A 22923-nucleotide genomic window follows, 5' to 3' on the forward strand; every position below is an offset into this window, starting at 1 on the left:
AAGCGCGGCTGTCCTCTCTCTCTCTCTCCAGCACTTCACGCCTATTCTTCTTCATTTTCCTTGGCACGACTGCCGGGCTGGAGCTATTTTTAGCTGTGCTGCTTTCTATTTTTAGAAAACTACCGGTTTTCAGGCATTTAATGGGGAAGGACCACATACAAACACAAAGGGTTGGATTGGGGAGGAGGTCTGGCACACAAATTGGGCGTCTGCTCCTTATTTCCAACACTATGAGAACTTCAGCTGCTCTCTGCCCAGGACAGAGGACGGAAAAGGGGCAGAGGGGTAAAGAATGTGAAAGTCCTCCATCTTAAAAATAACCACGAGTCTCAGGCCAAAAGCGCAAAATACAACACGCTGTTACTAAGTGAAGCAGTAAACTCATGTTAACCCGTTTGTTAAAAAGGAGGGGTGAAGTAATGCAAAACAAAGACGTCTCTCTTTTGGTGAAATTCCTGAGGGGATGAGTGTGCCGCTGATTTCTTTTGGGAAAAAAAATACTAAAATTAGTTTATTTATAATGTTAAATACTTATATACACATACATATCAAATTCAGATCAGATCAGAAACTGTCTGTAATGGAATAAAGGTCTCGTTCCTGGCATCCTCTTGATGTTGTGACTGCAATGTGACACAGTGTTAACACAGAGCAGTATAAACCCAGCAAATCTGATTCACGGATTTAATGTCAATCGTCATCAAGGTTCAACGGAAGATCAAGAGCCATCATGCGTGCATGCAACCAACACCTCCGAATACACAAGGGCACCGTTTCCGCAGCAAACAATCCCATCAAAACACTTCTAAACATAAATTTAAACAAGGACTAACAAACTGCACAATGGAATGTGAAGCAATGACTTTAAGGCAAACCTTCTCACATGGAGAACTGTGAGTGAACTGGGAATGGGGGGAAAAAAATTAAGTGCTTAAGAATGCATTGGCATGCAACTACATGAAGACAAATTATCTAAATTAGGAGCGTAGAAAAACGTTTGAGGCAAATGTGCCTGAAATGTGGCCAGTTTATAAAAGTAGGTTGACGAAGTTTTCTTCGTTACATTTGAAATCAGATCGATGTGCCAAGCGCTGGAGGCATGTTTTCTCAGAGGTTTGTGTGGGTGAAATTGGAGTAGGGGAAGGTTGTCACCTCCAGTGCCTTCCAGCACAAGACCAAACATAATAGGTCAACTATCATACGCACAGAGCTTTGCTCAATCTCATTAGCTGGCCATGTAGTCATTAACAACGTGACCTTTGGAAATAATTAACATTTTCCTTCCTTTGTGCCAACGGTCTCGTTGACAATTCTCCGTAGAGAGGAAATCTAAAGGTGTGGGGTCTGGAAAGCGTGCCTTTCGGGGTGACGACATAGGGTTATAGTGCACGCTGTCAGTTTTTAGGATTAAAAGGAGCATTTTCAGATTACACTAATCAAGGAAATGGGATTAACGCGGCTCCTTACTGGCTTGGCAGGGTGTCCGTGAGATTTGCCTCGTGGAGATTTGATGCTTCTCCTCTCATGAGGCAAGCCATGCTGTTTTCCCTCTCAGCCTCATAAAAAAATCCTGCAGAATCCCAGCTAAGTCTGACCCCAGGGCTTTGCTTGTAATGCATGTGTCAACGTTGCAAATGGCCTGTCGAATGATGTTACACTAGACTGAACAGTCAAAGTATAATAATAGAGTTTGAATTTGCAACTTGTTATGTGCAAGTGAGTTGCAAAACAATAACCGGCTCATGCTCGAACGCACAAAGATAAAGAGATCCCTCACCACAATTGAGCTCCTAAAAACGCCCCTTTCAGCATCTACACTGTTATTCCTCATCCTTATTGCGTATTTTTCTTTATCCCTTACTTAGTTAGTAAGAAGAGAGAGTTTGTTTGTGTGGCACCACCAGGCCCCTACGCAATTCAGTCGGGTGTTTTTACTGGAAAAGGGACTTTTCCAGGGGAAATATTTTTCCCACTGCTCCCGATGGGAGTGCCATGGCCTTTCATGCATGTGGGGTGGGAACCTTTAAGTTCTCTCTTCCCAAAGTCAGGCTTGACAGGTGGTTTGGAAGAGCTGAGAGCAGTTTTGCAGTTGCTCTTTGGTCTTTCAGTGGCAGTTTCAGCAGAAGACGCTGAAGTCTTAGATTAGCGGACAAGGAAACCCTTATCTAAAACAACCCCATTCTTGCCTCGTGACCTTTTTAGGAGCTCACATGTCACAAAAGGTGGCGGGGATGAGCAAGCAAGATCTTAAGTCTCTGTGCAGACCACCTGGCTTGGACAGTGGCACATGCCATGTCCTCTTAAACCGGTTGCGTAACATGGTCCTGACGTGATACAGTAAAGTCCTCGTCCCTGTCCTTTAGCCTGATCCGTTCTTATAGAGCACAACGGCATGTGCCAAACGTCCTTTGCAAGGACTATTACAGCATGTTCCCTAACAAATCACCACCAGACAAGGGCCAGGTGTCAAATCCTACAACTTACATACTCTACCAAAATGAACCCTACCTGATCTCTCGGTGAGGCATCTAATTCAAATTCCCTGAATTTATTTGGCAAAAACCTTGATTGGGATCTCTAAATTGTGCTTATTGTCAAGGGGGACTCACCTCCACTATGTCCGAATTAGTTCGACTCTCATGGGGCTCATTGTACTCAGTGTATTTGAGCAGAACTTTGTCCATGTCGGTGCTGGCGTACTGGAACAGTTTATTAGTGGTGTTGAAGATGATGAGGGCGATCTCACAGTCGCACAGAACGCTCAGCTCGTAGGCCTTCTTCATTAGTCCAAACTTCCTCTTTGTAAACGTAACCTGATAAACAAAAAAACAAGGAGAGGGTTAAATTGGGATAGATTTGATACCTCTCGTTCAACGTCATAGACAAAACAAATTACTAGTTGGGCAATGATAGCATTAGGGTTTACATCGTAGGTTGCTGGTTTGTTGTCAACCTTGTTGAAAAGACCAACAGAGATGGTAGATGCTTTTATCCATTGCAACTTACACTTGTAGACAGTTCATGGTATACAGTTTATCAGTTAATGCATACCCTGGGAATCGAACCCATGACCTTGCCTTTGCTAACGCCATGCTCTTCTGCTTGTTCTACAGGAATGTTTATCAAATTTATCCAACTTATCTACAAGATTTCTCATCAGATTCACCAAGCAGCAAATTTTTTCAACAGGCAAGTAAGCTTACTGCTAATAGCATTTCTGTCCAAGCAATGCTTGTAACTTTTTAAACACGCTACTCACACTCCTCCAACAGAGCAATATATTCTTGTGAACTAATACAATAAAATATTAACTTTATTACCATGTTTTTCAAATGCATTTCCAATTTTTTTCATTGGCAATTTCATGACTTGAGTAAAAGGCCCCATCAAAATGAAATTGATTGCTAGAGTGTACAAGGTCCCATCCATCCAAAACCAAATTGTTTGACATGGTACTCTGGTTAGAGAGCTATCAGAGCTCTGCATGCCATGCTAAATTTAGACTGGGGAGTTCAAGGTGAAATTCTGCCCAGCACGCTTCACAAATTGACAGCCCCTGGGTGGCAGGGTTCATAGGATTGCTTTGGCTAATGATGACCCAGCATCACCTAGGCACGCCGGCAGCGTTGTGCACGTTCCATTTGGAAAGGACAGTTTCCCAAAGACACCATTTAAACCCTCACAGAACAAACTCTCCATCTGTGATGAGATGGCAATGAAATTGAGTGTGAAACAGCCGCACAAAAACCCGAAGAACTCTCTTGGGCATCTGCCTGAAATATTCAAACTCTGGATTATTCAATTCTGGCATCAAAATGAGATAGAAAGGAGATGTTAGTGCTAAGAGTTGGCTTGTAGATGTGGAGACTTAATGGAGTTCTCAGATAGGTCTCATTAAAGCAGCAAATGTTTCTCCAGAGGAAGAATGAATGAAGAAACAAATTTGAAACAAATGAAGAGACAAATCCTGAAATACAGTAATAGTGCATTGCTCAGAGGTTGCTCTTTCATAACTCAAGAGTTTTCAATTATGTCTCAGAGAAGCATCAATTTTCAAAAGTTTTTCTCTTAAAATGCAACAAAACACAAATGGGATGTTGACATGTAGCATAAATGCATAGCTCAGAGGTTTATACTTCATAACTCAACAGGGTTCTCACTTATGTCTCATTAAGTATCAACTTTGTCCCATATACATTTACTCAACTGGCAGACGCTTTCATCCAAAGTGACTTTGCATTCAAGGTACACATTTTATGATTTCATGCATTCCCTGGGAAACGAACCCATGACTTTGGCGTTGCTTTACTTTTTGAGACGGAGCTATTTCTCTCAAATGTTTCTCTTAAAATTCCTCAGGAGAAATAATAATACCAAACAGACTTGCATGCAAGAGTATAGATATATAAAATTAACATTTATCACAAAGCTCAGCGCGTTTGGTTAAACTCTTGAGTGGAGACATATGCGAGATTACAGTGTTCCTTTTTTTTTAAGTTTTGAAAAGCAGAATGTTCTCAATTTAATCTAATTTCTGTCTAAGAGAAATAAAAGACATATTCAAAAGAATTTTCTTTCCTAAAAGAGTGTATACGCAAAGCATGCGTGCATGTCAATGCACACCAGACATGCATGTGTAGCTCTAATTTACAAGTGTTGGTGGTATTTGTGTGTTGCTGATCCCTGTGCATGAGTTCGGACGTCATGCCCTCTGTCACAAACAAACTCCAGCAGGGTGATCTTCTCACTCCTACCGCTCAGCACGCTGATGCTCTCACCTCCACATGATTTAGATTATGCTCACACTCACACACACATGCACCGGGAGCGACAGATGTCTTACACATGCTCACTGAGACACCCCCACACACACATACGGGCAAAAAAACATTCGCCTTTCGCATGCTGCACGCATTCAGTGCCATGTTCAGCCTGTCTTTACCTTAGATGTCTGAGCCACAAAGACAATTTTTTTACATTTTCCTACATGCTTTCTGATGCTAAACTGCACTTTGAGGCTGCAGCTAACTTTACTCGACCGTGCTTTCCCTGTAAAGAAGCATGTAAGTTTATTTGCTGCGAGTTAAGACGTCTCACACAGAATATCCACAGAGAACTTCACCACAACACGGGAAAGGGTGGGCGCTGAGAGGGGGTTAATCATGCCACTGCACTGGGGGTCAGGAAGCACATTTTAGTGCATTTCCTGTCATAACAGGAAGGGTCCAATGGCTTCCCCTCCACAATGGCTTTGCCTCGGCTTCCGGCCCTATGCTGGTCATTGAAGGGGGGGTGGAGACAGGTGGGGGGGAGGAAACATAGATGACAGGCAGCCATTTATCCTGTGCCCTGAGCTGCTGTCCACTTGAACACTAAAGCATTGTTCAGAAGCAAAGAAAACACGTAAAGCAACAGGCTGAACACTTAACCTTTCTTCTAAGCACTTTACTGACAAAACCGCGAAAAACGTACAATAATTTAAAAGGTTAATTTTTTTTGTGCTGTATAGAGTTCTTGAGTTGGCTGAAGGTCTTGATGTTATACTATAGGTCCTTCAGGTCAGCGATTTGGTTTCTGGGGGGGTTTAAAGATCTTGTATATACACTACAGTTCAATTTCTTTTATTTATTTAAAGAAATTAATACTTTTATTTAGCAAAGGTGACAATAAGCACAACTGTTTTCAACATTGATAATAATAAGAAACGTTCCTTGACCGTCAAATCAGCATATCTGCTGAAAATTCAGCATTGCATCACAGGAATAAATTACATTTTAAAATATATTCAAATAGAAAAAAGTTGTTTTAAATTGTAATAATGCTTCACAATATTACTTTTATTTAAAAAATTGTACCAACACCAAACTTTGAACGGTAATGTAAATGCATGCCTTTATTTTTAAGAGTGTAGATCTAAGACATTAAATTCAAAATTTTAAGCTATCAATCAGAATTGAATTGTGAATGCCTTTTAAATTCTAATTTTGAATAGAGGTAAAACAGGATGCAGAATTAAAATTTCAATGTAATACCTGTAATTTTAACTCAAAAAGCAAAACTCTAAATGCTGGCTTGGCAATCCCTTTATTTAGAAGTTTTTTTTTAAATGTTTCTAGATCAATAGACTCAAGAACTTAATTTCCCAGAATTCATCACATGTATTAAATCTCTTTGAACTGCAATTCAGTAAATTCTCCATCCTGTCACTCCAATTCAAATTCCAACTTGAGTTTAACTGAGTTCATACTGGCTGAAACCTGAAGACGGTGAGTTTAATTCTCATGGATACTTGACGGTTATTAGCTTGTTAAGAGCCAGCGCTCTGGTGGTATGACCTGCAGCTATCAGCGTTAGCCATGAAATTGAATAGTTCCCGCTCCAAACCATGATTTCATGTTTGGCCCCGCGTTTGCGCTCCTGCACAGCAGATGCCCAGATATATACATGGTAAATATAAATACAAAAAAAAGCTGCAGGAACCTAATTGACAAAGTTCTGAATGAAATAAACTATGTAAACCCATGCCACCAAGTCACAACATTAGGCATGACAGGGAAAAGCTGGTTCGATCAGGAAGGTAAGAGGTTGATGTGCTTCTTAAGTGTTGTCAGATGCGGCTTCAGATCCTGCCTGCTAATAGCCCAGGTGAGTAATAGTTTGGAAACCGCTGGTTGTGGTGAATGACACACCCGCTGGTAGAGGCATGGTTTCCTCTACTCCGTTACAAGCCTCAATTATTCAGACTCTCCACATCATATCCTCTAAGGCAGAGGCAATGCATTTAATATTGCAATTAAAGAAGTATCAAAAACAGCTATTATGATGATTTAGGACAACCATATTTCACATTCACACACAAAAACGCAACACACATGCAAAAACGAAAGCAGGCAGTCTGAAGTGAGAATCTAGCTTGTGAGTGTCTTCTGACGCTGTCGTCAGAAGCTGCTGGCACTTCCTTAAGTGATGTATACTTTTGGTGTATGGGTGTGTGTGTGTGTGTGAGAGAGAGAGTGCTGAAGATTTATTGCATTCTCTGTGAAATGTCGCCACATCTCCATTCTTTCCATCAAGATAAAATCTCTTTTTACCTGTCTGTTACGTTCGTCCATTATCCGCGCAATCTGAATCTTTTTCCTCCCCATTATTTCGGTCTCGTATTCCTTCCAATTCCAAAAGTACTGTACACACTTGTCTTCCTTCCTCTCTCGCTCCGATCTTCAACGCAGTCTATCCTCTTTGCTCGTTCCTCTTATTTCAAAGACTCCGGCGTTCGTTCCTGAACAGACAAGACAGAGAAAGAGACAGATTTTATCAGACTGATGTGTGATATCGCTCAGTGCATGAATGTGGGAAAAACAAGGAGAGTCTCGGTTAACAGCATATAAAATCAGGAGTTTTGGAAAACACAACTGATTTATAAAACATGTTTAACTTAGCAAAAAAAATAACTTTAGAAACTTTAGAACACACATGATAGATAGATAGATAGATAGATAGACAGATAGATAGATAGATAGATAGATAGATAGATAGATAGATAGATAGATAGATAGATAGAACCCTACAAGCTCACACAGATGGCTGTGGTCGTCAGCGGCCCTCAGAGAGCACAAGTACCCAGCTGAAGACCAGAGCAACCTGCACAAGAGGAAGATAGATAGATAGATAGATAGATAGATAGAACCCTACAAGCTCACACAGATGGCTGTGGTCGTCAGCGGCCCTCAGAGAGCACAAGTACCCAGCTGAAGACCAGAGCAACCTGCACAAGAGGAAATAAAACTCAAGGGCAACCCACAATGCAAATAAGAGAAAGCAGAGAGCTTTGGGGAGCAGAGGTGAAATGCTCACACTCACAACGAGAGGGAGGGAAAACACGCGGCCTGTATAGAAACCGAAAATCAGCAGCAGAGATCTTCAGGGGGCTTCTCTTCTCTTCACTTAGACATGGTCAACAACTTGGCAATGTATGCATCAAGATGTGACCTTTTGATTATGCTTCAAATCGACTGATAAAAGCCAGAGAGATGTGGAGGATTTATGAAGGAGGGATGGAAAGAGCAGATGATACATCAGAAGAGGAAGTTACAGGAATGTTGTGACAGCTTTTCATTTGAATTTGAAAAGCATACCAAACGATAAAAGCCTCAGCAAGCTCGGCTCGGATAAGAGAGTATGGCAATAAAAATGGAAACTTACAGTAACTTCAAGACAGTGGAGATCAAATACTGAGTGTCTTTTGGAATGTGTAAAAACTAAATTCAAAGTCCCATAAAACACTATTTCTTATTGACTTTTATGGATCCCATTATAAGTACTCAAGATCTAACTTAGCTTGTAGCGTGGTGGACGGTCATGCAGTGAGCAACACCTTACATAACTTTAAGCTGTTCAGGACATGTAATCCATTAAACCCAGACTCAAAGAGTTTCCTTTAGCCACTGGGCCAATGATGTCCAGCTCACTCATCTCCAACTAACTGATCAGTCTGGTTATGTGTAGCGGTTTCATTTCAGGATTAGCCGTTCAAGCTGAAGTTATTCAAGGACATCTTGTACATGCTCTGGGGGACATTGTTGTCTTGTTTAATGATAGTCATTTATGCAGTTCAGCGGCTATTTTTGAGCACAGAATCAAGTATCCAAATTATTTTTATTTTATGGCCAATAACCAGATTGACAAAATGGTAACTGTTTAGCACATATGCAACCTGGAATATGAAAATCAATGCTTTTTTCAATAAAATAAATCAAATTAAAATAATTTGATCACATAAAATAATTAAATTATTTTAATAATTATAATATAAATTTAAATAATTATTATTTGTTTAACTATGGCAATAAAATAAAATAAAATTAGTAGTCCTAACATAATCTACATAATGGCAATAATTAATCAGATGGATGTTAATAATTATTTTAAATATTAATATAATTTTAAAATTAACATATCTTTTTTCTGAACATTTAAAATAAAAGAAAATATAAAAGAAAATAAATCGTACTAACATAAACTTGCAAAATAAAATAAAATAAATTAAATGTAACAATCTACTTCCAATATCAGAACAATGCTAATAGTTACACAATATTTTTAAAAAGCTAAAATAGGCTAATATTGGAAAAGAAAAGAAAAGAAAAGAAAAGAAAAGAAAAGAGTCCTAACATCCTGCTGCCAAAATCGGGCCAAGGCCAAGAGAATAAACAGGGAATTGCCAGGTAAATGTACTGAAATTGTGAACAGGCTCTCGGCAAAAACCCCACAGGAACTGGACATGCCGAGGCAAAATGGCTTAGAGGTCAGAGATGCTAGTGTGTTTACCCATGTGACGGAAAGATAAAGACGGAGAGAGACAGGCGTGGGAGGAGCCGCTGTGTTACTTGAGTAGGAGGGAGGGCGGCCCGGTGCCAAGAAACCAAGAGCAGGGATCTCCAGAGAGTAATGTGCAACATTAAGTCACTTTGTTAATCTGCCTCTCTGCTTCTCCTGAGGGCAGCAGGAGAGGACAGATATCTCCTCGTCCCGTGAAGAGCGGCATGGTGCCACCGAAATAAAACAGTGCTGAGATAACACCTAGATATGACTGAGACAGTCTCCTGAGGGGCCATTAGACCCAGGACAACTTCCAGAGAAGGGCAGAAAGACCTCCTAGCTAGCAGCTAACGCTTTGCAAATTAGCTGTTTTAAAAGGGCAACCTGAAGGGGAATGTGACGCTCATGCCCACATAAGTAAATTTTGAACAAATCCTGTGTCTAACTGTGCAGTCAATGAATATGTATTAAAAAATGCCTCCGAGTAGTAGATTAGCAGTTAGCACAAATGCTAAACACAATGCTGCACATACCTTGCAGTTAGTGCAAATTCAAACCCATTTTACATTCATTTCAGATCCACCATGTCCTGTATTTTTTCTACAATACCTGTCAACAAGATTTGTCATTTTCTGAAGAAAAAGTCCCTAGTAACTAACTCACTGCCACAATGCTAATGTCTTTTTAGCATGACGCTAAGTGGTTGTTACTGCTAGAGCATTCTAAGTAAATAATTACCGTATTTTCTGGAAAATATGTCTCAACTGGTCAAAATTGCATTGATGAGAGAGAAAAAACACTGATGTGTCACATTTTATTGTTACATTCAGAAATAACGTTAAAAAAACACTATAAACATTTTATATTTTAGTTCCCCTCACTCCAATTAGTGGCAATTAATGCACCGAATTAAATATGAAATTTGGCTGAAATAGTATTTTCTTGTTAAACATTCTCTAATAATCTTAATTATTAAAAAAACATTTTTACAGTGTAGGTCCCACAAGAGTTATCACTTGTCAGGCTAAAATCATAAGTTGGATCAATTAGAAAAGCAATAGCACACCTCTCTTCAACAAGTTGTATGATTTGAGGTACAGTATTATTCACATTCAAAGCACAAACAGTGCAGGATGTAATAAACAGGGAAAGTTCACCCAAAAATTAAAGCTGTCATCATTTATACATCCTCAAGTTATTTCAAACCTATACCAGTTTCTTTCTTAAGTTAAGCACAAAAAAAGATATTTTGAAGAATGTCGGTAACAATAAATGGAAACGTTGGCAACGGTACCCATTGATTTTTTAATAGTATGAAAACAATTCAATGGAAGTCAATGGCTACCTTTAATTGTTTGGTTACCAACATTTTTCAGTGCCCAACAGAAAAAAACAAACTCATACAGGTTTGAAACAACTTGAGAGTGAGACAATTATGAACTTTTACATTTTTTTTTGTGAACTATCCCTCTAAGGTTAGGGGATCTCAAAACGTTAATAAAGACCTCAAATAAAGACCGCTAATAAAGACCTCAAAAAGACAGAAATAAACAAAAGAAAACCCTCAAAAAGCATTTAGAGACAGCCTCTGGCATAACTTGGCTAATGTCAGTTAACAATTGAGATTGGAGCCTGTACAACTTCATTATCACCATCTTTCAGGGCATCTGAAATGCTAAAGACGTGCCATGCAGCGGAGGAACTTGTCGAAGCACGTTGGAGCAGATCCTCAGAGCTCTTGGCAGACCCCAGAGGTGTCAGACAGCTGACTCTGACTCGAAGGAGGAAGCATCTCTCTGCAAACAACACCCATCAGCTAGCACAAATGGACATAATGACAGGAAATCTTCGCAGACGGCCTCATAAGGAAGTGACATCATTGAGAAGAAACAATAAAAGATGCCTCTTCCCATAAACTGCTCCACAATGCAGAAAATGGGAAGTACCAACAAATCTCATGGTTCAAAAGGGCATGGTGAGTTTTGCTGTGATAAAACTAATATTAAAACTAATAATATTTCCTTTGCATCGTGGGTTTAAACCAATCACATTCAATGTGAAGTACAGATTCATTTTTGTGAATATTGCAGGTGAAGGCAAACTACATACCGGTTGCTAGGGCATTGCTATGCGTTTGCTAAAGTGTTCTGAGCGATTTTAAGCACAATGCTACAGTATGCAGTTGCTAGAGTGTTGTTATGCAGTAGCTAAGGTGTACTGAGCGGTTTTAAGCACAATGCTACAGTATGCAGTTGCTAGGGAGTTGTTACACGGTTGCTTAGATGTTTTGAGTGGTTTTAAGCACAATGCTACAGTATGTGGTTGCTAAGGTGTTGTTATGAAGTTGCTAAGGTTTTCTGAGTGCTTTTAAGCACAATGCTACAGTATGAGGTTGCTAGGGAGTTGTTATGTGGTTGCTAAGGTGTTTTGAGCGGTTTTAAGCACAATGCTACAGTATGTCACTGCTAGGGTGCTGCTATGTGTTTGCTAAAGTGTTCTGAGCGGGTTTAAGCACAATGCTTCAGTATGTGGTTGCTAAGGTGTTCTGAGTGTTTTTTTCACACAATGCTACAGTATGTGGTTGCTAGGGAGTTGTTATGCAGTTGCTAAGATGTTTTGAGTGGTTTTAAGCACAATGTTACAGTATGTAGTCACTTAGGTGTTCTTATGCAGTTGCTAAGGTGTTCTGAGTGAATTTTAGCAAAATGCTATGTGGTTGCTAGGATATTGTTATGCAAATTAATGGTTTTTAGCACAATGCTATGTGGTTGCTAGGGTGTTCTTGGTGGCTACTAGGGCATTACTATGCAGTTGCTAAGGTTTTTTTTTAGCACATTGTCCAATTTATTGTCTAATGACTTAGAAAGTAATAGTGCATTAATGATTTCATTCGTGAACGTAGCACTAACGATGTTTAATACTTTAGTTTAGGGGGTTATCCAGGGATAAGCAGTAGTAATAGAACCTTAGCAAACACTGCCAGTCAACCAACCTCAACAACCCAGTGGCCTTCAAATACATGCTCGAAATGTTCAAGAACATATGTTCTGCCAGCTATCCCCCGGCTGTATTTCATGGAGAGGACTGCTACATCTCTTTGCTGTCTATCAAGGGAGCATGCTACGGCTCAGAGCAGCGGCCGCCAAGAGACTGTATCAATCAGTGCCGGAATGGGGACAAGTCACTCTCCACCCCACCCTTACGGCTCGCCTCAAAACTTCCCAAGGACAAAGAGGAGACAGCGTCTCAATGAGAGCACACGAGCTGTGGAGGTTAGTCGTACCACAGAACGAGACCAGCTCCCAGACGCCCCGCTACATTCCCATATCCTGAACCCACGGCTCCTGGTGGAGCGCTATGCGTGAACAGCCGTGGGCCATGTGAGTCCAGGTTGATGCTGTCCACTTAGCGCGAGATTAGAGAGATCTGACTTTGGCTCACACTCCAAAAAAATCATTCTGTAAATCATATTCAGTAAAAAAATAATAATACAAAATAAAAAAAATCTTTAAACCGTTAAAACATTTAACTAAATGTGAATCAGAGTTATTATATTTAAAAATACAAAGAATAAATAAATGAAATAAAAACTTAAAACACCAAAAAATAAATAAATAGAAAAACTTAAACTAAAATCATAAAAATGTATAATGCAACATTTCTGATTTTTGTTTAGTTTAACTCGGAGTGCTAAAATAAATAAAACTGAATAAACTAAAAATAATAAATTTTAAAAATGACAAAAACTATATAGACATAATTTTAAAAAGCTACTATGACATTTTTAGTCGTTTTTTTTTTTTTTTTAATTAAAGTGAAAAAATAAAACAAAAATTTAAAAGAATTCAAAATATTAGCAAAAACTAACAGTATATCAATGAAACTAAAATAAAAATTAACAACTTTTAATTAAGCTTACTGGCACATATAAAACATTTTATAGCATAAACCTCAGAATTATATTACATTTATGCTTAAAACAATAAAAAAATGCCAATGGGGTAAAAAAAAATTAAGAAAAATAAACTAATTCAAGACATTTTCTCGGAAATCACGTTTAGCCTAGCCTGGTATGCTACACTTCCTTATATGCCCAAATCAATGGAAAATCTCAAATTATGTCCTAGTTCTTTGCAGGACTTTCAGCGACCTAATTACAAAAGCTAAGCTTGCAATCACTGTTAGCTACGATCGAGCTATTAGCAACAATTCGGTTAATATTCTGGAGAATAACTCTCAAAACTATGACAGCGAGAGCACAAGGCATTTTGGTGCTTTGCTCATAGTTGGTTGCTCATTTGCATGGCTTCCTTTTGCTGTGGAGATGTGTGTCACACAGCTGTGTTCTCACAGTGTGTGTGCGCCGCGTTTGCGCTTCACCGCTAACCGATACACACTGCCAACTGAAACTCTGTGGCCATTCGTAGCCACATGCTAAGATATCACTTCTGTTTTCTGTTACGTTATTTTAAAAGCAGTGCATTCATGACATTAATACTCTGCTGCTCAAGTATGTCCTCTTTTAAATCTACACCTTAGCTAAAATCAAAAATGAAATTTTTGATCTATTTTTTATTTTTTTTTACAATATACACTGTTAAAAAATGAAAATGTGCAGTTGTTAGCATAACGAGTTAATTCTACCTGATTTGACGCATACATTTAGGAAAGATTAATGAAAGATTTAGGTAATCATAAGAAATTCTTTCTTTGATTTGAATAAGATGGGCTGTACTAGTTATAATAAATAAATAAACAAACAGGAAATATAAAAAATCGATGTTACTTTGTAAAAATAATGAGAAGGAAGAATGATATGAGGCACAAAACTGGTACATATATGTAAGAAATTGATTACTACAATTATACAATTTTAGCATCTTAATCCATAAATATTTGTCCACAGATTGCCACAACTGACCAATCAGAATCAAGTATTCCAGAAAGTGACAGTAAAGACATTTGTAACATTACAAAACATGATCATCTATTTCAAATAAATGTTCTATTCAAAGAATCCTGAAAAAGGGATCATGGTTTCTAAAAACATATTAAGCAGTACAATTGATTTTAACCTTGATAATAATAATAAATGTTTCTTGAGCATCAAATCAGCATATTAGAATGATTTCTGAAGGATCATGTGGCACTGAAGACTGGAGTGATGGCTGCTAAAAATTCAACTTTGCCATCACAAGAATATATTACATTTTAAAATAAATCAAAATGGAAAACTGTTATCTCAAATGTTAATAATATTTCACAATATTACTGATGTTTTGATCAAATAAAGGCAGCCTTGGTGAACATAAGAGACTTCTTTCAAAGGTTTTTAAAAATCTTAAAGGCCCCAAACTTTTGAACACTAATTTAAATTTTTAACAACAATAATATAAAGTTACATTACATTAGCAAAATCTATCAGTAACAATAATAATAAATATAATGTGAATTTATATGGCAAAGCAGACTGTATATTGTAAAGTTACATTACATTACATTAGCAAAATCTATCAGTAACAATAATAATAAATATAATGTGAATTTATATGGCAAAGCAGACTGTATATTATTTGCCAAGAGTAAATGCATACTTGTCCAGCTGTTAGCAGTTCATGACTTAGCCACGGACCTGTGATCGATATCCTTAAGTGTTTTTGTCAGGCTGTCCGACGTGGAGAACAGATCTTGCCAGTTGGTTGGCCCTGACATCAGAGCGAGTCTCACAGTGTAGGCTGATCTCTCCGCTCCTGGCACTCGGAGCCGCTGGCAGCGTGTATGGGACCGCGCTCTCACGCAGCAGGTAAGTGACCTGAAGAAAGCAGGTGGCCGTTTCTACCTCTGATCCTTTGAATTACATACACCCTGAAGTTTAATATTTCATTTTGGTGGTTTGCTTAAATCCTTAACCTTAAGTATGAGCACCAGTAATAGTGATGCTATCCTATCCCTCTTATTTTGCAACGTGGAAGTAAGCTATTTTCTGTGAATGTGTGAGACTTGTGTGAAACATTATATATTACTACTACAAGAGATGATAATGTAAACAATGATTGTTATTATTATGAGTGACTTTTTGCGACTATTTAATCATGACAATTTCAGCACACAATAAAATCTAATGCCGAGAGAATTGCACATAGAAACATTCTTTAGGATTTATCTTAAGAAACGTTCTTTCTTAAGATTTTCGTGAATCCGGCCCCTGAAGTTTACAGGCTGGATATGCTTCACTAGATCTGTTTATCTCACAGTATCTGCATCATAAGAATTGGATTTGATCTTGCAGTGGGGTCTGGAGGTCTGGGTGTGGGTGTTTACAGCAGCATGGGAATGATCTCATGGGGAGGAAGTGACGTGGAAACTCGGGAGCATTGTAAACCAAACCAGGATGACAGCAGGTATTCAGCTCGACGGCCCCCTCAAACTCCTCCTCGCAGACTTCCTCTACCAAATATACTGCACATGTAAACGCAGCAGAACCAAAAATAAAATGATGAACTTTTTACCTTGAAGAACAAAAGCAGTGGCTGAAATTGATGGCTCATCACAACTGAGACAAACATTGTCTACAAGTGTCAAATCAGAGGTGTTGTGGGATATGCAACTTCAAAAACCAACATATTTTATTTAATTTACAGCTCTCAATGCTTTCTGTGACTTCAAATGCAGAACAGAGATGCTAGTCTTCTCTAGACACTCATTTTGAAAGTAAACCTCATTGTGGGAATGGGCGGAAAAACTCTGACACATAATCAAAGAACAAACTTACATGATTCGAGCAACATAGTCAGGCCTAAAAAAATACCACAAACATGCAAGTTTGCTACAACCAAACATGGATTGCACCTCTGTAATTTTGAGGATGGAGAAAAGTTGAGGTCAGTGCAATATTTAAAGGGTTAGTTCACCCAAAAATGAAAATTCTGTCATTAATTACTCACCCTCGTGTTGTTCCAAACCCGTAAGACCTTCGTTCATCTTCGGAGCACAATTTAAGATATTTTTGATGAAATCTGAGGGCTCTCTGAGCCTCCCATAGACAGCAAGGTAACTACCACGATCAACGTCCAGAAAAGTACCAAGATGATCGACAAAGTAGTCCGTGTGACATCAGTGGTTCAACTGTAAAGTTATGAAGCTACGAGAATACTTTTTCAAAAATAAAAACAAAAATAACGACTTTATTCCACATTTTCGTCTCGGACGCGCATTCACGACAGTATCATGACGCGAGCGTGTGGCAGCGCTGACCCAGATCCGGCGTAATGATGTCATCACGCCAGATCTGGGTCAGCGTCGGCGCCGCCACACGCTCGCGTCATGATACTGTCGTGAATGCGCAGTAGAGACGAAAATGTGGAATAAAGTCGTTATTTTTGTTTTTATTTTTGAAAAAGTATTCTCGTAGCTTCATAACTTTACAGTTGAACCACTGATGTCACACGGACTACTTTGTGGCATGAGATATACACCATATAGCACAGCCTAGAGTGTCTTAAAAGGATAGTTCACCCAAAAATAAGAGTTCTGTCATTATTTACTCACCCTAATGTTGGGCCAAATCTTTTCAAAGGAACACAAAAGAAGATATTTTGAAGAACACTGGAGTCCAAACAAAATTGGACCCCATTGACTTTCATTGAATGCTGTGTTTTACAGATGGTTTGGACCAACATGAGGGCAAGTAAATGATGACAATTTTCAATTTTGGGTGAACTTTCCCTTGCTTTTCAGGAGATACTATAACTTTTAATTGAAATATTGTGTTATTAAGCCAATATAGTAATATACTAACTCTTCCCTGGCCCCTAATAGGTAAACTAAGGTTAAAACTTGCGTGTTGTATTAGCTGTTAAGCATGTATTTTAGCACGTCTGGAACGCTGTATTGATCAATCAGTATCCAGAAACAAAGCAATCAGATTTATAGAATCACAAAGAATGTCTTCAACTCCTGCTGTCAAGCTTTGGCAGTAACCATTCTTCATCAGCTGGACTTCTGTAAGACCTCAGGAGGTCAAGAATGTCCATTTGTCCTTTGAGAGACACCTGGCTTGGGATTCTTGCACTGTTTGAAATCTGTCAGTGTACAGATGTCATAACAACCAATTCCAAAAGGTGGACAGACAGAACCAGGAGCCCAGTGAAATGGCTGACTATCCCGTTAATGGGAATATCTGGACAGGCTTCCAGTGCCGTGTTACAGTGGACGCAGTATCTGTTACCTCAGAGCCGACAAGTCACATCTTAAATACTAACCTCACACTAAACTATGAACACATGATCCACTAAAAATATCCCCAGATGCACGCAGCGAGGAAGGGGGGGGTGTTCACTGATTAACACTATATACGACCCACCATACAAAGAGTTCTCTGTGTGAAACCTCCTCACTGGAGGATGTAACGCAGTGAATTAAGCATTTTACACCAGTGACAAAGATAGATTACATGACAGGGGAAAAAAATCTGAAGGTTTTTTTTGTGGCAAAATCAAGTTATGCCGAAAAACTGCTTTGAGAGCAAGATCAGCAAAGCCACAGACCAGGAGAGCTTAGGTTTCATTTATGAGCTTTTCTAGGGTTAAAAACCAGGTTGAGTGCAAAAATAATGAACACTCGATTTCTTCATTTACAATGAATCCATAAGAATCCATATTTTATTTTAAAAAGTGATATTTTATTTTATAGTCATATTATATATTATATATTTACATATAGGTAGGCCTATATTATAAGTATATTTACACTTTTTGAATGTAAAACTTATTTTAGTGTTTTATAATGCATATAAAATAAAAAAATAAATATATAAATCTATATTTTTAAATCTATATCTTTAAAAAAATCTTAAGGAATAAGTGTGTGTGTATATATATATATATATATATATATATACAGTATATATACACAAATATTTAAATTTTTTGTTTTGAATAAAAGAAATGTATATATAACACTTATAAATTTCATATATTTTCCATATATATAAATAATATTTTTATGGAATATTTATATCTCACTTTATATGTAAAAACAAATGCAGTACATAATGCTTATAAACTTTTGTTGAAATAAATACTGAATAGTTTAGAAATCTGTCATTATAATATTTGTGAGTTTGCATAAGTAAACCTGGCTTTTATATGATGACACTGAACATTTTTTCAACAGTCTTCATTCAGGAGGTATAAACAGCCCAGCTGTTTTTTTCAAGAACGATGATGGTGACATACTTTTGAGGTTTTGCTGCATTTCACTCTGTGGCTAATGAAGAAAACCAAGGAAAATGCCATGGAGGTCTGACCAGCACCAGACCACCCAGCAGGATAACCTACACAACTCATATACTGACTGCACTCGTCTACATATATGCTGCTACTAGCTGTTAACACCACAATTACAACTTCATCCCGTCAAGCCCTTTATGAAACTGCTGGTTTTTCCTTAATACGACAACCTGACGAAGCTCTTGAAACTAGCTTTAAAATCATCACCAGGTCTCTCATAACATCTAAATCGAGAGGTTTTTGCATGATTAGCTTTTCCAAATGATAAAATACATCAACGTTAGCTTTACTTACGATATTTATTCATTAACGTCTCACCATCAAGTGACTCTGTGCACAGCTTGTGTGAAAGAAAGCACAGTGGCTGTTGTTGTCATAATTTATTGTTGTTAAGTTGTCATCATTCACCACTAACTAATGCAATCACACGTCAGGTTTATAGTTTCCTGATGGCAATAAACAGATGAAGTGTGTGCCATACTTTGAGAGGCACATTGCAGAGTCTCAGCGCATGGCACACGTTTCCTGTTTGTGTACAAGCATTTTAACTCATCTAAAGCTTCTCTGCATTAAAAAAATCACGCGTATTTGTTCCTTCTTGCCACTCTTTCAATACTAACAACGTGCATACTAAAACGCCACAATGAATGTTATTAAGTATAGGGAGGAGCACTAAGCTTTCCTGGATCACATTTTGCCCTTTGGTCATTATTATTGTACAAGCACCAGAGGAGAGCACTTCTCTCATCTAAATGGCTGGGAACCCCATCCTGGATATTCCTGGTTAACTGTTAAGCCATTAGTTTCAGTTAGCACTGCCATATAAAATAACTCGTTTACAGTTCTCCAATTACCACAGCGGAGTATAAATAGAGATGCTATTCACATAATTACACCATTTTGGAAAACTTGTTTGTTTAGTGTTAAATAAAGCATGCCAGACAACATTTAAAATATGAAAAAATAAGTAAATAAAAATACAAACTTAGTACTGCCAATGCAGATATTTGGATTTCTAAAAGCACAGTTACTTGTTATACAGTTCCATACTACAGTAGTATATACTATTATGTTATATTCTGAATTTTAAACTATACGATTCTAGTATTTAATGTTATATGACTTAAACTATTATATATATATATGACTAAAATTACTTGTAAATTATTCTATTCTATGATTTTCTATTACTTTTTAAACTATATTACAGTATATGATTACTTCAACTATACTAGTATTACTTGTAAACCCATTCTTTTCTATACTAGTGTATAATATTTTCTATTCTATTACTTTTTAAACTGTACTATTCTAGTATATATTACTTATACTATTCTAGTATACTTACACTGTTCTATATTACACTGTTTCTACTGATTGTTAAACTATACTATGTTATTCGACACTAACTAGTCGCACTATTCTATTAACCACAAAGCTTCCAGTTGTGACAGTTCAACTTACTTTGTAATGCATGAGGGTGTCAGGTCCAGAAAGCATGCATGCGCTGGTGTTAATGGTCAGACACGCACCGGTCCAGAACTCTTCACGCGCTCTTCAAATCCAGAACCGCGTCAAAGCGCTTCATGTGCGCGTCAATGTGAGAATGATCGCTGAACTCCGCGTCTCTCATTGGTTTTGACACATGCAGCGATGGAAGCAAAAGCGTTTTTTAAATAACAAGAACAAACAACTGAAGATGTCCAGAGTTATCCTGGGTGGATCAGTGTTGTTTGAGGTCTCCTCTAGTTTACTGACACGATCCTCACGAGCGTCTGTTCGTCACACAGAAGAGAAGAGAATCATTCTGTCTCGCTCTCTCTTTGTAAAGAGGGCGGGTCTAACGCGTACAGTAACTCACACCCGCACGCGCGTGACGCGACGCGTCCTAAAAGAACGCTCTTACTTTAATCACCAAAGCGTCAGTCGCGTTGCGTCTTTAATTATTGCACTCAAGAGTTTATATTGGTTTTCATTTTTTCCAGTTATTTGAAAGGAAACTTACCGTATTTAAAGTTACCAATTTTTTCTGTGACTATCTTTTATTTTTATTTTTTCTTCATCTGATTCAATTTACTAATTAAATTAAATAAATAGCCTACATGTTAAATAATATTCAATAATTAATAATTGTTACAACCAATACTCTAATTGTTATAGCCTATTAATATATTTATAAGTTAATATAATTACTATTATTGGTTAATTTACGGTATAATTTTATAATAGCCTAATTATTAAATTGAATAATAAAACTAAATGGCTAAATTAATTAAGCATACAATGTCTAATTATTATGTTTAAGTATATAATTTAAACATACAACCAAATATTAAATACATTGAATAATTTATATTAAAAAAATAAACAAGACAAATGTAATTTATTGACTTAGAATAAATGATTCTTACCAGTCACTTGCTCATAACCTTCTGTTTCAGCTTTATTATCTTCTCCCTCTGAATCTTCACTGCTTTTGTGTCTCCATCAAATGGGTATTTTTGGCTTTCGGGTCCTTCGTTTGGCACCTAGAAAAAAGAAATATTCATCAAATTATATGAATTAGTTATTAGTCTGGGGAATAATCACTGAACATCGGAAATGCACATTAAAACGCATCAGCGATAAGTGTCTCTGTGACTCATCAGCGCACACTAGTGGCGGATTGGAGTATTACACCTCAATGAATCCAGACTTACCACACATCCTTTCAATAACCATAACAGCTCGATCAGAGGGCTTATGTATTTGTTCATTCAGCTGAGACAAGGTCTGTTAAAGGCTTTTAAAGTTTATCTCGATAACTGAGCATTAGGGAGAGAGCGGAAACAGTTTAACCACTCTTGTCCAAGAAAAGCTATGTGCGTGTTTTAATAAACACAGACCTCTGACAAACCTTTACCTTTCCAACACTTTTCCTGGCAGGCCTCTAATGCTGACACTCACAAAGGACCTTGTTGGCTTCACGAGAGAGAGCGGGAGGTTGCCGCTTGATTTAAACGCGTAGGCTATCATTTGCGGTGCAAGAAATCAAATGTAAGGAGGTACATTAGTGTTGCCAGATCTTGCTATAAAAACCAGAAAATAAGAACAAGCCCATAATCAACTTAATTCCAAACGCATTAACTTAGAAATCAGTAACATGCCAAAATATCGGGATCTGCACCTGCCTACTTTAGGCTATTGACTCTATAAAATGGATCGCTCTTTAAGCCGAGCCCAAAGACAACTATTGCCTCGCTTATAAGCTAGCTAATAAGTGGACATGGCGACACTTAAAGAGCGTGCTCTGCAAACCTTCCAAACATAAACAAAATACAACGTCTCTGTCGACGGTGGTTTAGTTAAAATCGCCTAACGTAACGCGTTACTTTGGTCAAAAATAGCGGATACCAAACGCATGAGTCGGCTAAACGTTGCTATTACCATGATGTCAGTCATGGTCATTTTTAGAGTGAGTTCTGTTCTGTACAAACACGAAACTATAATTTAGGGGATTCACTTCCGTATTTAAATGCGGTGTCACTGAAACTTAAGTGTGTATGTAGACTAAGATCAACACATTTCCATGAATGCTTGATAAAAATCAGATGAAAATGAAAGATGAAAATGAGTAACTCTGCAGAGATGCACCATGCATTTTACCTGCAGTCATAAAAAATAAAAAAACAGAAAGACAGACAGCTAGTCCCCTGACAAAAGATAAAATAGTCTGTCTTGAAGCACACTTCAAGTTCTGTTTTAAAGCAAATAACAGATTTGAATTAAAAAGACAAATATTTTTACTTGTTTTGGACAAAGTGAATATTTTTGAAGGTGTCTTTCTGTATTAATTGAATAGCAGATTGAAGGAAGAACTCACACAGGTTGGGAATGACATGAGGGTCAGTAAATATTGACCAAATTTTCATTTTTACTAACACTATTTATTTAATATGAAGTTTCCTGTCAAGTACCAGTCTTTTTGCTCAATCCATTTTGTTGTAACTGCTGCAAAATTATTTAATGCGATCCCAGAGGAATTGTTAGTAAGAATCTCAGGCTATTCGTATCTAACCCATTCACAGAGGGTTTATGTAGTTGTTTGCATGTGTCGCTGAGCCCACGGCTCACGGCTAGACACCTGTAATCCACAACTCATAATACAGAATACAGAAAACATGCTTTCTATTGTTGTAGCTCACACTCTGGTTTCACTGGGGGAGACTTAGCGTGCAAAACTCACTTCAAATCGTGCTGCATTATGCTGCTCACCTGACGAGTTCTCAGGCATTGATGTCTGTAAACCTGCCCTAAAGGCACGTCAACCCAGAGT

At 37.9% G+C, this 22923-nt stretch overlaps 1 protein-coding gene across 1 annotated transcript in view; it reads right to left on the reverse strand.

Moving 5' to 3' along the window:
- The window catches only part of LOC107658621 (myocyte-specific enhancer factor 2C-like), a 39456-nt gene that overhangs the window by 13849 nt on the left and 2684 nt on the right, over positions 1-22923 (reverse strand). Inside the window, exons 2-4 of the mRNA XM_016447238.1 lie at positions 21020-21136; positions 7092-7279; positions 2610-2813 (exon numbers count right to left, since the gene is read on the reverse strand). Coding sequence (XP_016302724.1) covers positions 2610-2813; positions 7092-7145 — 258 coding nt within the window. The 5' untranslated portion in view covers positions 7146-7279; positions 21020-21136. The remainder of the gene's footprint in view (positions 1-2609; positions 2814-7091; positions 7280-21019; positions 21137-22923) is intronic.

This window comes from Sinocyclocheilus anshuiensis, unplaced genomic scaffold (genome assembly GCF_001515605.1).
Source record: "Sinocyclocheilus anshuiensis isolate Anshui unplaced genomic scaffold, SAMN03320099.WGS_v1.1 scaffold343, whole genome shotgun sequence".
NCBI classification, from domain to species: domain Eukaryota; kingdom Metazoa; phylum Chordata; class Actinopteri; order Cypriniformes; family Cyprinidae; genus Sinocyclocheilus; species Sinocyclocheilus anshuiensis.